Source organism: Filicampus tigris, chromosome 10 (genome assembly GCF_054856515.1).
Source record: "Filicampus tigris isolate MCC_2025a chromosome 10, RoL_Ftig_1.0, whole genome shotgun sequence".
Classification (NCBI taxonomy): domain Eukaryota; kingdom Metazoa; phylum Chordata; class Actinopteri; order Syngnathiformes; family Syngnathidae; genus Filicampus; species Filicampus tigris.
This window is the reverse complement of record NC_141226.1, coordinates 23,570,345-23,588,155: the sequence shown is the minus strand read 5'-3', so window position 1 is coordinate 23,588,155 and position 17,811 is coordinate 23,570,345. Positions and strand designations below refer to the sequence as shown.

Sequence of the window (17,811 nt, the reverse complement as noted above, 5' to 3'; positions counted from 1 at the left end):
GTGCCATACTTGTAGTATCATGTGCAGCAAGCCTCACAATGAACTGCTGGAGTCGGAAGCCCGGAACAAACACAGGAAGCTGAGTGTTTCTGCTGCGCTGGGACGCTCACGTCAACTTTTTGACATCACTAGCTGCGGTGATCTGAAATCTTGTTTTACAGTGTGAAAGCATTCACGAGGAGGAGGAAATGACGGCAACATAATTTGTTAAAATTGATAGTCAGTGTTTATTTTCAGCACGGTATGTGCAAAGCACACAAGCTGAGTTATGCGTGGGAGTGTTTTAACGTTGTGCAACAGCAGCACCTAGTGGTCAAAATGGTTAGTTTCAGTCTGGGGTATAATAATAATGATGATTATTTTTATTATTATTATGAGTATTACTATTTATTATATCGTGATATAATCATGAATTGTTTGAATTGAATTGTGACTAATTCAATCGTGATATAATTTAGGCTTTTAAAAAAGTTAAATAACTGACAAAAATCAGATAAATCAGAAAATATGAATGGAAAACAAATATTTTTAATGTCAGAATTATTTTCAATTGTGATTACTTCATGATATCCATCGATCCATTATGTGACAAACAGCCAAATTACAGTAAGCAGTACCTGTACTGTAAAAGAAACTAACGCGATAGTCTGCTTGCTTGTACCACCAGAGGGCGTCCGTAAACCTCCATAAAAAAACACTATCTCTTTCTGACCACTAGGGGGCATTATTGCACAGCACACAACTTCATCGCCTGTGCTCACTGTCCATTGGGCTGTGAAACAAATGCGCTAGGACCTAGCCTAGCAGCTAGGCAGTCGACTGCTCACAGTCGTACTTCTTGGTGCAACCTGTGCTACTGCTACTCACAACAACACTCGTGGCGCGTGTCTACTTGTTCTTGACCAGCCAGCGAAAGGGTGGGAAAAAAAGCTGGCGCCTGATTGGTCCAGACGCCCCCCCCCCCCCCATTTTGCCACAATACTGCAACCACGTGACCTGGCTGTTTTCAACCCACTTCCACGCGTGCACTTAAAAAGACGGACTGTGTAGATAGTCGTTATGTCCACCCACCCAAGTACGGAATATTTGAAGACACGCTTCGATGCATCGTAGGTGAGGAGCGAGAGGTGGTGGAGGCGGCGGGAAGGAGAAGCATGGCGGCGGCCGCGAGCAGCAGCAGCCCCTCCGCGGCCACGGCCACGCTTCTGCACGGCCACCGCATCAACAACTCGCAGACGCGGAAACGCATCGACCCGAGGCGGAGGCAAGCGGCGCTCTCCTTCCTTACCAACATCTCCCTGGACGGGCGACCCGTGCAGGACGAGCGCCAGGAGGCAGAGGATGTCGCGGAGGAACGAGAGTCGGAAGCCCGCAGTTGCGCGGTGGAGCGAGGCGCCGCTACCTCCGCCTCCGCCTCCGCCTCCGCCTCGGCCGCCTCCTCGGCTGCCGCTCTGGCGGCTGCCGCGACCGCATTGGCCAACCAGGCTCTCCTGGCGAGCAGCCGAACCAGCTCGGTGGCTTCGGCCGCATCTGCCGCTTCAGAGTCCGGCGAGGGCGAACCCTTTGCCCCGGCGTATGCTGCTCCGGTGGCCGCATACGGCTCGCCTCTCTCGGCTCTCGCCGCCTCGGCCCGGGGCAGACTGCAGACGTACACTCCGGGGGTCGCGCCCGCGGCGTACTCCAGACAAGGATCCCAGAACTACTGCCTGGAGGGCGGACCAATAGCCAACTCTGCCATGGAGCTGCAGCGGTCGAGGTAAACTATGTCCACGCGCACACAGGCTCAGACAACTTTTGGCCTTATAATATCCATGAACGTAAAAGTAATACAGTGGACCCCCGCTTACTCGCGGTTCGGCACCCGCGCATTCTTGCGGAATTTCCTAATACGTATTTTTAGGTATTTAGTTATTTAGGTTTTCGTTTGGGGGGGGGGGGGGACAATCATCATGTTTTATGCAAAACACAAAAACACGCCCAAACCCCCAAAATGCTCCGTGAATGGCTTCATATGCATCATCATGCAAGTCATTGGCGTTAGTATGGAGAATTTGAACCCCTTTGTGGAGACATTATAAGGTGCCTTCAAGGATTTTGCTAATAAACGCTGAAGAGAGAGGTTTTCGATGTCAAGGAAGTCCGAAATCTTTGTTTGAAAGTCTGTGTATTTGATGGAGGATATGAGGTTAGATGGTTGTAGCTGGATACTCATAATGTCTCGGGCTGCATGCGTATGTTCTTGCTTTTGGGGGGCCGGCGCATTGTGCCATTGAAGCTAGGACTGCCACTGCAGTCAAGAGTTCACTCCCTCTTGGGTTGCTAGTTTGTTTTTACAGCTGCTAGCAGCCCGAGGGGTTAGCAGCTAGTCCCTTTAGATGTATGTAATGCAAAATGTAAATATGGAATGTTCATTGGCAAGCTTCAGTGCTCATTTTGTGCTAGGCGGATTAGCCACCATGCTCTTAGCAGTTTGCATCAATAGCAACTGGTGTATCTAGTTGAAATGTAATCCATTGCTCATACTATAATGAAGTCTCTGTGAAGTCCTTTTCCTTTTCTATGGTTACTAGAACAATCCTAATTTTGGCCATCATGGGTACCCTTGCTGTGGTAGCCAAAAAAAAAGCCAATGAAAAAGTATTGTAATATTTACTAACATCACAAAGGTCATGTTTCACAGTTATCAACACATTCCTACTTTTGTTCCACTTTTGCTGTGATGTCAAAAATAATGAATTTGACTTTTGGATTTTTTTGGGGGGGTGGGGAGGGGGGGTCCTTTTTCACTTCAGTTACACTAGTCAACACATTTGTAAAAAAATACATCGAAGGACACTTAAAGCCATCGCCGATTAAAATTTTCCATTGAGCAGCGTTATTTGACGCCTGCAACATGACACACACCTGCTGCCTCCTCCAGTGAGACACGATGTAACTGTCCTATAACCTTATTTACCTCCTCTTCTTATGTATGTCTATTTTTTGGGGGGGGGATTCCTTTTATTGAGCCCTGTCACAAGCAGTTGTGTGCTGCTCCTCAGTGGCAGAACCTTCTGCTGCAGTGTTCCCTTGAAGACCAAGCCCTCCCCTACTAGACTGGAAATTCTATTTTCCCTCTCTCGTAAAGGAGACGTATGCATTTTTTTTTTTTGCTATTTAAAACAGTTCTTAGGTTTCTCAAAAACATGTTTGACATACTATCTTCCAAATACCCTAAGAATCTAGAACTATGCATCATTTGACACATTTCATTTCTTGTCTCACCCAAGTAAGCAACTGTTTAATCCACTCCATATACTGCTGGGCTAATGGCATGTATGTCTTTCGTCACCATGACGACTGGAGGTGGCGCAAGGTGATTGAATAAGGCAAGAATCTTTTACTTAAGCCCGGAGTGTGGGGGCGGGGGGAAAGCTCGCCCCCTGTCAAGCATTTTCAATCATGGATGCAGCACTTCATACATTACACTGTGTGTGTGTGTGTGTGTGTGTGGCACACGCAGAGCTGTCCTTTCCCAATGTGATGCCCTCAGCGAGATTTTTTTTTTTTTTTTTTAAGGCACTACCCCTCCATCAGCTATATGTGCATATGCTTACAAAATAAATTGAATGGCATTGTTTTTAGAATTGCCTTTAATTTATAACATAACACGTCACCCAATTTGAAACATAATTGGCCCCGGACGGACGGACAGTTGATTCCGTCTCTGGGACAGAATGCCGAGCTCTGCTGTTAGCTTTTCAATATTAAGACTTCATGGTAGTAATTGTTTTAATCCAATTATATTAAAGATGTTTTTTTTTTTCCTCCCCAATTTTGTGGCGCAACGAGCATTTGCCCATATTGTCGAATGGGTGAGCTAGCTCTGAAAGTGGCTTTGGATTTTCATCCGCGTACTCTGGTAAAAATGAATGCTACACAATGTCCAATCGTGTATAAAGTGAATCCATCAAATAGCAAATGTTCCAGCATTATGCATACAGTGCATATCTGCACAGTGCTGGTTTGTCTTCCATTGGGCCAGCTGGTAGTAGAAAACGTGTCCAGAGGTGCCAGTCTCTCTCTCTCTCTCTCTCTGATTTTTTTTTTCTGCCCTTCCACTTCCTCTCTCAGGGGCCCCACAGACACACTCTCCCCTCAGACTTGTTCTTGGCCTCCAGCCTCGCTTCCATTCAGGAAGTCACACAGCGGCTGCCGCGCTTGCCAGAATAGATGGGGAGCACAGAATGCAAGAGACTAGTGGTTGTCTTCACACCGTCTGTGATCTGCCGGCTTAGTCGTCATCTTGACGCTATGTGATTGTGTTTTAAAAACAAGTGGGCCCTTAAAACAAACGGTTGTGGTCACAAACGTGCCTATTAACACTAGAAAGTCGAAAGCCCAGCCATTTGGCTTTCCTGTTTCGTAAAGTGCTTTGTTACAGCTCTAGCTGTTATGAAATGCGCCATATAAATAAAAATGTATTGTCTTCCACGGCATCCAACGTTTTTATGAACAACTTCTTTTTCTTCGTATATGTTTTAAATGACTTTTTTTTTTGTTAGTGCTCAATATACACGATTAAACTCTTATAAAAACGCCTTAATATACATGGTTGTTTTTTTCCACAAATAACGCCTTACTATATATGGTCGTAGTACTACTGTAAAACACAATACAACACACACCAATAAATAAATTTATACAATAACGGACTTGATTCCATTTTGGAATAAGGCTGCAACAAGGCAAAAATGTGGGAAAAAGTCAAGTGCAGTACATGCTTTCCGATGCACTGTAAAACCGGGCAAATGTAGTGTTAAAAATGGCTTCTGTTGCTCTATGGCTCCTTGTGTCAACACTTATCTCACTCCATCAACTTGGCTAAAGTGAGACTTAAAACCTCAGGAGACCCTCGAGAACTGAGCCATCTTTTGTTGATCTCTGTCACTGATTAACCCACACGCTCAACGGTAAGACTCTGTTAGCCTGGTTAAGTGTCCGCAGCTTGTGCGGCTGCCATAGCGTTACATCAGACTTTGAGTTGTTCTAATAGTGTACTGTAGTGTGTACAGAAGATAAACAACTGCCTATTTGCAGTTCACCGTTCACACATTCACTGATTTCAATTTTTTTTCCCCTGTGGAACCTAACTAACAATTATTGGCCAACCTAAGATGCATTTTAAGGCGGCATGTTAGCGACACAGCCGCTAACGTTAGCCACCGGCTGATAGCGGGCCGGTTTGACAGCAAACGGCAGCCCGATAAAAGATCCCAGTGGAAGTCAGGCAGGTGGCTGACGAGAAAGCGGCGTGGTAAACTCGTCAAGATGATACAGAGAAAGGCGGTGATTGAAGTTAACGTCTGAATGGCTAGCTGGTCACAGTGGATTATTTTGCCATATCGCAGTTCACTTTTTGCGGTCTGACTGTGTCGCAGATTTTTAAATGTTACATGTCTGATTTTGTATCGCAGAAATGGCTTGCGTGTCGACGAACCGACACAATTATGCGTTGATGCATCCGCTAATTCAATACAGGTCACCATCGATAATTGTAACGCTCACACAAGTGGTCAAAGATAGACAGTGCACTTTCAATCACAAATGATCACAAAATAAACCCATGGACGCACTCATACTGGCTGCGACGGCTACAACTGACGCGGCTAACCTTTGCTAACAACAGTCAACTACTCTCTCATTAGGCCTAGATAGACCGAGCCGACGTTTGCCGATGCTTAGCCCGTGGTGTCGGGTCGGCTGTCGGCTCGATAAACGAGAGGGGGCTACTGTATATTTATTTTATAAATGGTAGTATCTATCTGTATAACGTTGGGTCAAAAATGTACTAGAATGGCTAGTAGGAAAGTAGCAATTCATATTTGAATGAGTTGCTAAGCAGCGACATGCACACCAGCAAATCAAAAAATCTGTTAGCCATTTATTTTTAAGCGTAACTTATGAAGTTCTTTGAAACCCACTGTGCAAAGTGTTGCAGTTGCACATGTCTGCCTCATTTGTCTCCTCAAAAGAACTGTTGATCCTGCACTCGCCAAAAAAAAACCCCGAATCAAGCTGTGGGAAAACAGTTATTTAAACCATAACACAATAAAGGTTTGAGCATGATTTGGTTGAACCACTTTTAGAGAGAGGTCTGTTGCCAAGCTTGTTTTGGTACGGACGCACTTAACGCACTCATGCTGCTTAAATGGGTGGCGGAGTCATGCAGCCAAAGTGTGAAAAATGGATGCTGCTTGAGACAAAATGTGTTTGGCCACCCGTTTTGTTTTCCTTTTAGTGTTGACGGTAGTTTATTTGTCAGCGTTTAACCTCATCTGATAAACTTGCCACTAGCTATTGTTGTAGCTGATTGCTGTAGTAGTAGATGAGTGACAGATCGGGTTGCTGCTGAGCTCTTCAGCATTTAAACGTCTTTTAGTTTCAGCCCAGTGGTTGTCGCTTCAGGTCCAGGTTGAAGGTACGACTATTTCTGTGCTATGTCAGATGGATTTTTAGGATTTTCAAGTATCTGTGTGAGAAATTCTAACTAATGCTACTATCTTTTTCTAACCTTAATCGTATCAGGAACAATAAACCTTTTAAGACAATAACCCCTCCTGAACCGCTGATTCCAGGTTTGCTATTTTGCAGATTTTTTTTTTTTTTTTTTTTTCATAACTCTATTTTGTCTCCTGCTTATTTTAGGTGTCATTCCTAAATTGTTGACCACTAGATTGTGGCACACAATTTAGTTTGACACTGTATATTTGACTAAAGTAGAATTGTGAAAACAGGGAGTGCAGGATTTCAAATCGGCCTGATTTTTGCTGAAGATTATTGAAGGTGAAATCCTTTTTAATCCTGTTTTTTATGCTTACAGAAATGGGATTATTTTATCATCTAAATCTTTGAGCACGACTATCGATGTATATTTTGAAATCAGATGATACGTTAAAAAACAGAGTTTGTTTACTGTAAACACAGAGGTACACTCTTTTAGTGCTGCCCAAAAATTGAAGTGCCGTAAAGTTAAACACGCGGAGTGTATATTTAAATCGTCCATTTCAAAATTTTGGATCATATTTGTACTTCTATTATTTTCTAGAGTCTTTATTCCTTTTTGAGCTTTTCATGATTACCTTTGTCCCCCCCTATTTTTCTTTTGATTTCATAACTTGTTGCCATAGAGATTTCCCTTGTTTTTCTTTGCAGACGCCGGCTCATCTCCCAGCGCTCCTCGCTAGAAACGTTAGAGGACATTGAGGAGAATGCTCCTCTGCGCAGGTACGACGGCTGCCCACGTTGAGCAACACTTTGTCAGAAGCACTCCATCTTTGTTTCATTTTCCATCTCCCGTCTCAGGTGCCGAACCCTGTCAGGTTCCCCTCGACCAAAGAGCTTCAAGAAGATCCACTTCATTAAGAACATGCGGCAACACGACATGCGCAACGGAAGGTAGGAAGGAAAATGGAAACTCTTGCACCCGCTCTTTGTTTGATTTGCCCTCCCCCCCCCCCCCCACACACTTTAACACTTGAGTGCAGACTTGTGTTCGCAGCATGAAATCACACACCGCACACACACTCAAGATCTTTGATTATTTTGGAGCATTTTCTCGTCTTTGGGAGGCCTTTGGAGTGTCTAGTCGTAAGCCTTAAGCGGTCAACACAACAAGTAATAATCATTTTGAATCTTTACTCCCGAGTGTGCTGGCACGCCAAAAGTCACGGTTTGGCTACGCTCCTTGGTAAGGTGGCGGTTCGGTTCACATTGGGTCCCGAACAAATTACAGTGAGTGATTCACACTAACGCATCTGGCGATTGACCCTCGCGCACATAACCCAACTGCGACCCGCTGGTGTTATTAACGGGAAACAACGTTTTTAGGCTTCGCATACTACTTTCTGTGTTATAATAATACAAAAGGCAGAGGAAATGGGCAACGAATAAAAGAGAGTTTTAGATAGTTGACACTCTGCAAAGCCACGACAGCAACGAAGTGCACTTGTGAATTTCAACAACAGAGACTCTCCACGCATCGCTTTTCAGATACACGTACTTTTGGAATTGTTAATGTACGTACTTATCATGGTAAAACCCAATATAGTATCTATACTGTATCAGTCCGGCTTGGCGACAGCCGGCTGGTTCTCACATGGGAACTGAAAAGGTACTTTGCCAAAGATCATACAATACAACATGGAATTTTTGATTGGTCGTTGCGATGCCGCTCAGCAACTTTAGTTGCGAAAGGTCGGCCACTCAGGAAAACTAGGTGCGCAATCTCGCACATTATGTGACAGTTGCGTTTGGCCGTAGGGACCAAAATGCAAAACATGACGGTGCTTTTTTTTGGGCGCAAACAGGAACACACAAAATGAAACTGCACAAGCTAACTGTCCAATAAATTTAAAGATTACAAAACAATTTCAACTAAATGACACCAAAATATTTAATGTATAACAGCTTCCTTTTTTTTTCTTTTTAGCAAAGTGCAACCTCAGTGGTTTGTTTTCTTTTTACGAAGTGAACAATATAGACGAGAAAATTGTGAGCTTAAATCAGCGTGCTACTTTTTTTTTACAGAATTACGGATAATATTTGTATGAAAATAATAGCATTTAAAAAAAAAAAAAAGTTTGGGCTTCAAAATAAATCTTAGTCTTTTTTTTTTTTTTACCATTAAGAATATTTTATTAGTCTGAATTATGACTGGACATCCTTGCTTTACAACTCAAATTTGTACGTAATTGTAATGCCTATCACTAACCTATGCTAGCACAGTATTTATTACAGTAAATATAGGTATGAAAAACACTTGTAAGCTGTGAATGTAAAAAAACAACAACTTTTTTTTAAATAAACAAGTTCTTTGCGCGTCGTTTTCAACCTGGAAATTGAGATCATCGTAAAGCAAAGACGCTCTGTATGTTGTTAGAATAAAAACGTGTGTTTATGTGATGGCGTTTCAGTTGACTTAACAAGTTTCACACATAGCGCTAGCCGTGACTTCCGCTATCCCGAAGCTGAGCCGCACTGTGCATGTTAACGGCGTAGCCGTGTGGCTAAAGTGCGAGGCAATTACAATTCCTGTCTCTTATTTATTATTATTATTTTACTGTATTCCGTGTGGGAACTTAGTAAGCAACTGTGGCGTACTGACATTTTTTTTGGGATGCTCGTTCACCCCCGTAGATAAAATGTAGATATTTTTAAAAAATATATCTAATCTTAGTCTTTCATCCCCCCCCCCCCCCTTGCTTTTGCCGTGTTTAAAGAATGTTTTGGAAACATTGCCTTTTAGCGGCGCGTCCACCGAACACGCCATTCAAACGACGCTAAGCAGGCAGCAGTTGAAACAAAGCCAAACCTCAACCTGATGAGCTTGTTTTGTTTTTGTAGGATAGTCCTAATCAGTGGCAGAAGATCCTTCTATAGTGTATTTTCAGTGCTGCCCTATCGAGATTGTAGCCAAGCGGGGTACGTATTCTCCAGCATGACCGCACTCCTCCTCCTCCTCCCAGTCTGTGCTCCTCCCTCCTCCTCCTCCTCCTCCTCCTTCTCCTCTGTGGATGTGCTTCTCCATTTTGGCTCGGGGTTACCTTTAAAAGCCCTGCAAGACAAACGACGTCTGAGGATGTCATTGCTAGTGCATGTTGAACAGCTACTGTCATTGAAGCGTTGCAGTTGGTCAGGTGCGCAGTCTTTCACTAGCTCGGCTCACGTTTCCCGTTTGTTTTTCCTTCGGGGCTCGACAAAGTGTGTCGCGCAGTCACAAGGGAAAAGTGACACCGATGGACTGCAGATTGGCCTCTTTTGGCCGCCTGCAAAAAGGCAACCATCGGATGGATTTGTTCAAAATATGCCAATAATGAAGGATTGTTGTCGGACACAAAGACGGCTTTGATCTTTTAAATGTTTTGACTGCAGGCTTTTCTTTTTATGGGGGTCATGAGCACTTTTGATGATTCCTGCTTTGATTCAACAACAGAAGACTTCTTAAGAAAAGTGTTTGGTTTTTTTAGTGTGTGTGTGTGTGTGTGTGTCAAACGGAAATGAACACAAAACCCAGTTTAAAATTGTTTTGATATTTTTTTTTATAGGAAATAATAAATGTTAAATCGTGAAATAATAAGTTACCGGTAGATTGTAAAAGATGTTCAAAATTATTTTACAAAATGTATTTATTTCACAACCAATGTGTTTGTTAAATGTTGTCAGGTGTCAAAGTTAGCGCCCTTAAATATTTGAAAAATAATTCAAACGAGATTTGTAAGTGCTAAATCATTAAATGTTTGCATTAATTACTTAAATGATCGAATCTGAAAAAAAATTTATGACGTCAAAATTACATTTAAACTCCATTAAATAAATTACTGATAATTTGAGTAAGTGAAAGTAAGTGAAATGAACAACTACTTTAGCTGTCCATCAGTTAGTGAAATTGTAAAATGGTGTTATTTCCAATTTATTTGGAGGGCTTGATACATAAAAGTAAGTAAAAACAAAATCATTTGTAAACATGTTTAAAAGCATGAAGTCAACATCAGATTTCTATGAAATAATACAAACGCAGTGAATTCATTCTATTGAAAAATATAACGTGGGCTAAATGTACAGAACCTAACTTCCTATTTTTTAATCCCATGACCGATATGAGTGTGGCGCGCAAAAACTTGGGTAATCCTACTTTGGCCGTCCACTTTTTCTTGCGCTTGCAACGCATGTAAAATGAAAGGTTGATGGTGGTTGTCGGAAAGCAAGCGCTTGAGGCTTGTCACAATCCGTTTTTTTTCTCTTTCTCTCTCTCTCTCTCTCTCTCTCTCTCTCTCTCTCTCGGTTGTGTAGCACACGCAAGCATGTTGCATGGAGCGGGCGCCATGTGGAGCATGTTACTAAGCAACGTCCAGCTCTCGTTCGTCCTCCTCTCGCTTCCTTGGCTGTTTGTTCTCGACCTTTCCGACTTTATTGTTGTGATAGTCGACGCTTGGTAGACGACCCGCCTCGTCTCGCGTTCCCTCGGCCCCGAGGGTGCCCGGACGCCGACCCGCCTTTCCCGCCGCACGACGCTGTTTTGATTCTAACCCTTGCTCCTCCTCCTCAGACAAGTGTCATGTGAGGTCACTGCTATCTTTTTAAAACATGAGGGCAAGGCCAAAAAGATAAGCGGGACGCAGCAACTTTCACGCAAACAGCGCAGCGGTCCCAAGTTTACGTCCGTGCTTCGTAGGCGTCCATGTGAAATGAATGATTGGGGCTTTTCAGGATTGATTTGAAGCCTTCTTTTTGGCCAATTGTGGCACTAACACTAACAGACTTCAGCAGCTACTTCAAGGCACGTTTAAAGCACTCGGTTTTTGGACATGTCAAAATTGGAAGTAAACCTTAGACTAGTATTCATCTGGAAGCTATGCCATATTCATTCCTGCACTTCAAATTGACTAAATGGAGTTAGCCCACGCTAGTTCTCAGTGCCTTAATTGTTCCTAGCAGTAAAGCTGCCCGCCCTCCCTCCTTTGCTTCTTTCGATTGACCTCCTGCAGCCGTATGACATTTCAGTCATTGGCCTAAACGCTCTGTGTTTCCTCCCAAAGGGACACTTTAGCCTGCCGCAAAGAGAGCGCCACAAACGAGGCCGGCCCATCAGTAGCGAATGCAAGAATGCAAAAGCCTTGCTGGCTGTCACTTAAAGCAATATAAAAAATTAAAAAAAAAAACTTTTTTTTTTTAAAACAAGCAGTGGCTGTAAAGGGTTTTGTGCTCATCATCAGGGACGTGAAGATGGAGGCGGCGGGGCGCCAGCGACACCCGTCGGGAGGCGTCAGCGCCAAAGAGATGGTCATCGGCCTCGAGGGCGTCGAGCTCGGGGCTGATGGGAAGGTGAGAAACCGGCGTGAATAAATCATTGTATGCGCTTCACATGATATATTGCAGTAAATGACTTATTCCATGTTTTAATAAATTCAACGTTTAAGATGACTTTACATTGGGATGATTTTAATGTTCCCTGAGTGGTATTAAAACAAGGGCTCATTATTGTGATGCTTATACACTTTGCTTTATATTTTATGCCAGATACTGTTCATTTTCTTAAAGTCACTTTGAGTATAAATGGAGTCTTACAGTAGCCTATTTTGTAATAATAAAAAAAACCAACACAATTTTATATTGCTTTTCTTAATTCTCAGATGCCTTTTTAATCTGTTCTTGTTTCACAATATATATTTATAATCTAATGTTTCGTACTAGTAATAGCAACTACGATTACTGCGATACATCACGCTTTACTTATTACTACATTAAATGGAGTTATCATTGTATTTATGTAGCTCATTTAAAATAATGCCAATACGAACAATGAATTCAACGTGTTATCTCCTGAGTTTCGGCTAACTAGGATAACCTTTGGTGTGTGCACAGACGGTGTCGTACACGCAGTTTTTGTACCCGACCAACGTGCTGGGCGGGCGGCGGAACACCATCGACTCCACGTCGTCCTTTTCGCAGTCTCGCAACGCCAGCCACCGCAGCCTCAGCCTGGCCCGCGCCAACAGCAACCAGAGCAGTCTGGACACCGGTCGGTAAACGCCGCGCCTATCGTTGCTTGTTTATGCGCTTTGGTAGCTGCTGAAAGAATCAATAAAATATCAGTCACTTTTTTTCATTTTTGATTCGCCTTTACACGCCAAAGGACAAATGACTTTTGACATCACCTCTTGCAGCTTTCTATTTGAGGCTGCGCTTCCTTCCGCGAGTCACATTTATTTATTTATTTATTTATTTATTTTTGGGTACTCTTGTTATTAGGTAACGACCTGAGTGAATTTCGCGAGTACGACCCCAATCTTCTCGACGACCCTCAGTGGCCTTGCGGAAAACACAAGCGAGTGCTCATCTTCCCGTCCTACATGGTGAGTCGGTGAACGCCACGCGGCCACCAAGTGTGCCCCCACCCCGAGTGCCAAAAGTAGCACAAGTGACGAGTATGTGTTGTTTTGACATGTTTCTGTTGACGCTAACAGCCAGCGAGAGGTTCTATTTAGGCCTTGCTCATTATCCCACAGAGAACAATAAGGTCCGAAAGGCTCATTTGTATGAAAGGCAGCCAGCAGGATGTCGTTTTGATCAGTCATGGTCAAACCCTGGCAACATAATTACCGGTGCACACTTGAAAGAGACGTTTTTGTGTCCCAATGCTGAGCAGCGAGAACGGACGTCACATGACTGTTGCATCACACGAGCGTTATTTGATTGCTCCCGTCAAGGCCAGGTCGTGTTTTTGTTTTGGCTTTTTTTTTTTTCTCTCTCCCCTCGCTTCCTCCAATTGCAAAAGTCCAGCCCGCGTTGCACAAGAATGGCCATTGTGGAAGCGCTACATTCCTCACATTGCTCCACGTTCACGTCAACACTTTCAAACTTCAAGGCAGCAGGTTACGCAGGTCATGTTGTGTGGAGGAATTGCTTTATTTATGACGGGTTTTTTTTTCCTTGCCATTTTGAATTTGCTTATGATCTAGCATGCGTTGGAGCCCCCCTTGCATATTAGTGCCACTATGTCACTCGGCACTCATATTAACTCATTCACTGCCAGAAGTTTTCAGACTCTCTTTTACCCCCATGCTTGAAAAAATTTGAAACATTTTTTTAAATAAAATCCTGGGATTGATTGGCTGGACTGTGAAAAGACAAATAAAATAGTCGATAGCCAGTGACTGAGTTCAATTGGTTTTGTCCAAAAATATGTAACTTAAACAAGCATGTAATTGTATATTGACTTTTGAAAAGTAAGCCGATGCTGACCTCCTTAAATATTAGGAACAGCTCTCAGTACGATGCAGTTCGATTGTAAAGGAATGAATATCTCCGATTTGTCAGACGACGGTCATCGAGTATGTGAAACCCTCCGACCTGAAGAAGGACATGAACGAAACCTTCAAGGAGAAGTTCCCTCACATCCGCCTGACGCTCAGCAAGATCAGAAGGTAAGACGGCGTTCAAACTGCTCCGTCCGCGAGGCGCCCCGCCCCCGCGGTTAAACGCCCGCCCGCCCAATGGCCTTGTCCACCTCGTCTTAGCCTGAAGCGGGAGATGAAGAAGCTGGCCCAGGACGAGTGCGGCTACGAGGAGCCCACCGTGGCCATGGCCTTTGTCTACTTTGAGAAGCTGGTGCTGCAGGGCAAACTCAACAAGCAGAACCGCAAACTCTGCACGGGGGCCTGCGTCCTGCTGGCGGCTAAGATAGGCGGCGATCTCAAGAAGCACGAAGTCAAGCTCCTTATTGACGTAAGTGGCCTCAGAGACCATCGGGTGGATTTTTTTTGCTTAACTCATATTTCATATTCATCATATTGCCTTGTTTCAACTAGTGGGCCTGCATAGAACATATTTCTGGGGGGGGAAAAAAAAAACAATTGGGTTGACTTCCACTTTAAGGATGGAAAAGTGCTCAACACAACTTAAACTAGTTATTTTACTCCTCTTTATTTATTATTAATATTGTTTTCCATTATTGTTTCCTAACCTTTGAGCCAAGGCAACAATTTTACTTAAAAAAAATCTCACGACCACGCACATGCTCACACAAACGTTAAAGGGGGCTTTTAACTTCCTTAAGGGCCCTTTTTTTTTTTTTTTTTCAAATAAATGTCTAATCTCTCATATATACATACATCTATATTCCTGCTTTGACACAGCTTCCCTGTCAAATGTAAAGAAGAAGAAAAAATTCCATAGAGCTGGTCACTGCTCAAAATGTCAGTCCCTGCTCACGGCACACCACCCAAAAAAAAATTAAAATAGAAAAAAAAGGCAAAATGATGAATACTGAAATAATTCTCATCTCAAATGTACTCCGTCAAACACACAGTTGCGACACAAGTTTATTCCACCTTCTGCCGTCTTATGGAAAAGCATGTAAATGTTCTAGATGTAATTATTAAACAATTTTCAGACAAATGAGGAGGAATTGGATGATTTTTCACAAGGATCTTGTTGGGAATCACTGTTTGAAACCTCATCCGTGCACAAGCGTCCGTCCAACAGTATTCTTTCTTTATCCAACCACATTGCAGAAACTGGAGGAGAGGTTCCGCGTGAACCGGCGCGAGTTGATCGCCTTTGAGTTCCCCGTGCTGGTGGCGCTGGAGTTCAACCTGCACCTCCCCGAGCACGAGGTCATGCCGCACTACAGACGCCTGCTGCAGACCTCGTAGCGCCGGCGGGCACCCCATCAACTTCTTGTCATGGCATCGCTTGCTACTGCCCAGCTGCGGAACTTGGTTGTCATCTTTTCCCCTCCGCCACCATTTTTGATATTTTACAACTCTCTCCTTGTTGATTTTTAAACCTTTTTTTGTTGTTGTGGAATTAATCTCTTTTGACATCTATTTTTTAATCTTCAATCTGCTTTGCGCGTGATTCCCGGTGGCTCATCAATCGTATTAAAAAGTGCACTTTTTTTCGGAATATTACAAGATTTTTACACAGCTCTGGAACTCGTCAACGGTTGGACCTTTTCTAGTATAGGCATGAGGAAACAACATTGGACTCTTTTTCTTCTCTCTTTCATTTCATTGTGCTATTCCGATCACTTTGACCAGTGTCTAATCTTCATCTGCTCTATGTTAGAGTGTATTGCTAGCGCCATAAGGCGCTCCATGGATGGGGGTCAGGGTGGTCGTTTTTGGTTGCCAGAGGAGGGATGTGGTGGTGGTAATGGTGGATAAAAAAAAATACGAGCAGCTGCTTCCAAATGCAGCTCATTTGAGTGAACTTCACTTTGGGCTATGGGCTCTTGAGACATTTCCAATGCGTGGCCACCCAATTTCATGTTGATGCGTGAAACTGCTGTTCGGGGCTCATTTTCTTTCATGGCAAAATCTCAAAATGATTGGCAAACTTTGACGCCACGCTTTGCTCATATTAGATGGCATAGGCCAAAAAAGAAATAAAAATTTAAAAAAAAGCTTCACAAATTTGTGTTGCCCGTCTGACTAGAGTCTACTTCTGCTTGGGGCTAATTTAGGCATATTTCCTGGGAAGCGTTCGACGAAGTGCGAGTCCTCGAATTTATTCCGAATGGCTTCCTGTTCGATTTCAGGCATGGGCGCTTGAGGCTTTTTCATGCGTCTTATGTTAGGCGCCCACCTAATTTAGCATTGATAAGTAGTGAAACTAGTGTCACGGGCAAATATTTTTAAACTTGTTTTTCATGGCAAATAGTCTATATAATCCAAGTTTTGCTGCCATGCCCCGCCCACATTAGATGGTGTAGGGAAAAAAGCTTTTTAATTGAGGTTGTCTGCCCAGGATCATGGGCTCTTCACTTTTTTGTGCATCCTGCTATGATAGAAACGTCCACTGAATTCCATATTAATTGGTGTCAGGGGCTTCTTTATGTTCCAGGGGGCGGAAAGGTTGTGTTCGGGACCACCAAGTAAAATATACCCCTCCGTTTTTTTTTCCTTTTTTTAAATCATATAAAGTGCTGAGATGTATTTGAAAATCAGTTGTTTTGGATATTAAAAGACAAATCTCACTCCAAATTGTCATGAGGGTTTATTTTCAAGTGTAAAATTAAGTTTGTTGCTGGAACACCCCAAAGATTTCAGAAGCTAAGAAGCGAGTGAAAGTCAACAATTATTACTGCTTGATTATGACTGTAAATAAATCACTTTGCCTGTCCTATCAAAGAGAGACTTTTTTTTTTTTACATCGTGACAATAAACTGACATTTTTTTCATTTTACTACAGAAAGAGTAATTCTGGAAACTTTATTTTGAGAGCTAGCCAGATTTATACAACGGTGTTGAACTGTACTGTATTATAAATGAGAATTGATCAAATGTTAACACTTGCTAGGCTAGCAATTAGTAATACAGCAACCAGAGTACAAATAAGGCACCTAGGCAATTTGATAAAGATTTAAACACTGCTCTGTACTCTCTGGTATGACTACTATTGAGAATTTATCAAATGCTAACACCGACCCCAAAAAAGCAACCTCAGTAGAGAAAGAGCTAAGAAACGTTTTTACATTGTCCTTCTAGTCGGGATAAAATGGTAACAGGTGGTATGCTAATAGCATCCAAAGTAGAAAAAGCACTAAGGTATCTGAAATGAAAACTGATCAAACGGTTGGATGCTAATAGTTGGCAATGCATACATATGACATGGCAACAAAGTAACCTGAACACAAAAAGGCCATGATAACATACTGGTACTATTTATTACTAAAAGTGTAAGTCAAGTCGAGTTTTTTTTTCTTAATTTATCCATCAGATAGGGCTGCCATTTTGTCATGTAGTGCCACCTTCTGTCGACTGAAATGAATATCAAAGTGCCACCAGTCTCAGCTTGCGAACGTCCTGGCTCAACTGCTTTTTGGGTTTGGTCACGTGACATTCGCAAGGGTGCCTAGCACAAGAAAGGCTCTTGTCAGGTGACCGATTTTGGAGTGCCTTTTTTGCAAGGAACAAAAGAAGAAGTGGCATCAACCACATTTTATTTTTCATCTTCTCTATCTCTGTTGTGACTAAGATGGAGGTGTCACGTGGACGTTCCAACGTAAACAAGACCCGGGTCAAAACAAATAGTGAGGGCGCGCGGGATCCGCGGGCTTAGTCAGCCCCATTGACGACCTAATTCCCCCCCGGGCGGCTCATAAAGGCTTCTATTGACAAGCATCATTGTGAAAACGTGTAGTGTCCTTTGGCGGCGGGTAATGCATGCAGTCTATCTTTTCCTGGAACATAACATTTGGCTGAGGTGGCATTTTCCCCATCACCGTCATGTGACTCAGGACTTTTCTCGTGTAAACACAGAGGTGTG

The 17,811-nt window shown here is 43.1% G+C and overlaps 1 protein-coding gene across 2 annotated transcripts; it reads left to right on the top strand.

Annotated features, from left to right (window-relative positions):
- Nucleotides 1-800: 800 nt before the first annotated feature.
- cables1 (Cdk5 and Abl enzyme substrate 1) lies at nucleotides 801-16,673 on the top strand. Of its 2 annotated transcripts, XM_086043474.1 has the most exons (10): nucleotides 801-1,756; nucleotides 7,195-7,266; nucleotides 7,345-7,437; nucleotides 9,385-9,462; nucleotides 11,754-11,862; nucleotides 12,403-12,559; nucleotides 12,790-12,893; nucleotides 13,858-13,964; nucleotides 14,058-14,265; nucleotides 15,054-16,673. In XM_086043474.1, the coding sequence occupies exons 1-10, from the start codon at nucleotides 1,155-1,157 to the stop codon at nucleotides 15,192-15,194; spliced, it is 1,671 nt and encodes a 556-aa protein (XP_085899600.1). In that variant the 5' UTR covers nucleotides 801-1,154; the 3' UTR covers nucleotides 15,195-16,673. The 2 variants fall into 2 exon arrangements, with proteins under 2 accessions (XP_085899600.1, XP_085899601.1); XM_086043475.1 differs by lacking the exon at nucleotides 9,385-9,462.
- Nucleotides 16,674-17,811: the final 1,138 nt, after the last annotated feature.

Bases quoted from the DNA above. Each gene is read 5' to 3' on its own strand.
- cables1 (XM_086043474.1), top strand. From the start codon at position 1,155: ATGGCGGCGGCCGCGAGCAGCAGCAGCCCCTCCGCGGCCACGGCCACG. The intron at 7,267-7,344 runs GTACGACGGCTG...CTCCCGTCTCAG, and splicing joins GAGAATGCTCCTCTGCGCAG to GTGCCGAACCCTGTCAGGTT. The intron at 11,863-12,402 runs GTGAGAAACCGG...GTGTGTGCACAG, and splicing joins AGCTCGGGGCTGATGGGAAG to ACGGTGTCGTACACGCAGTT.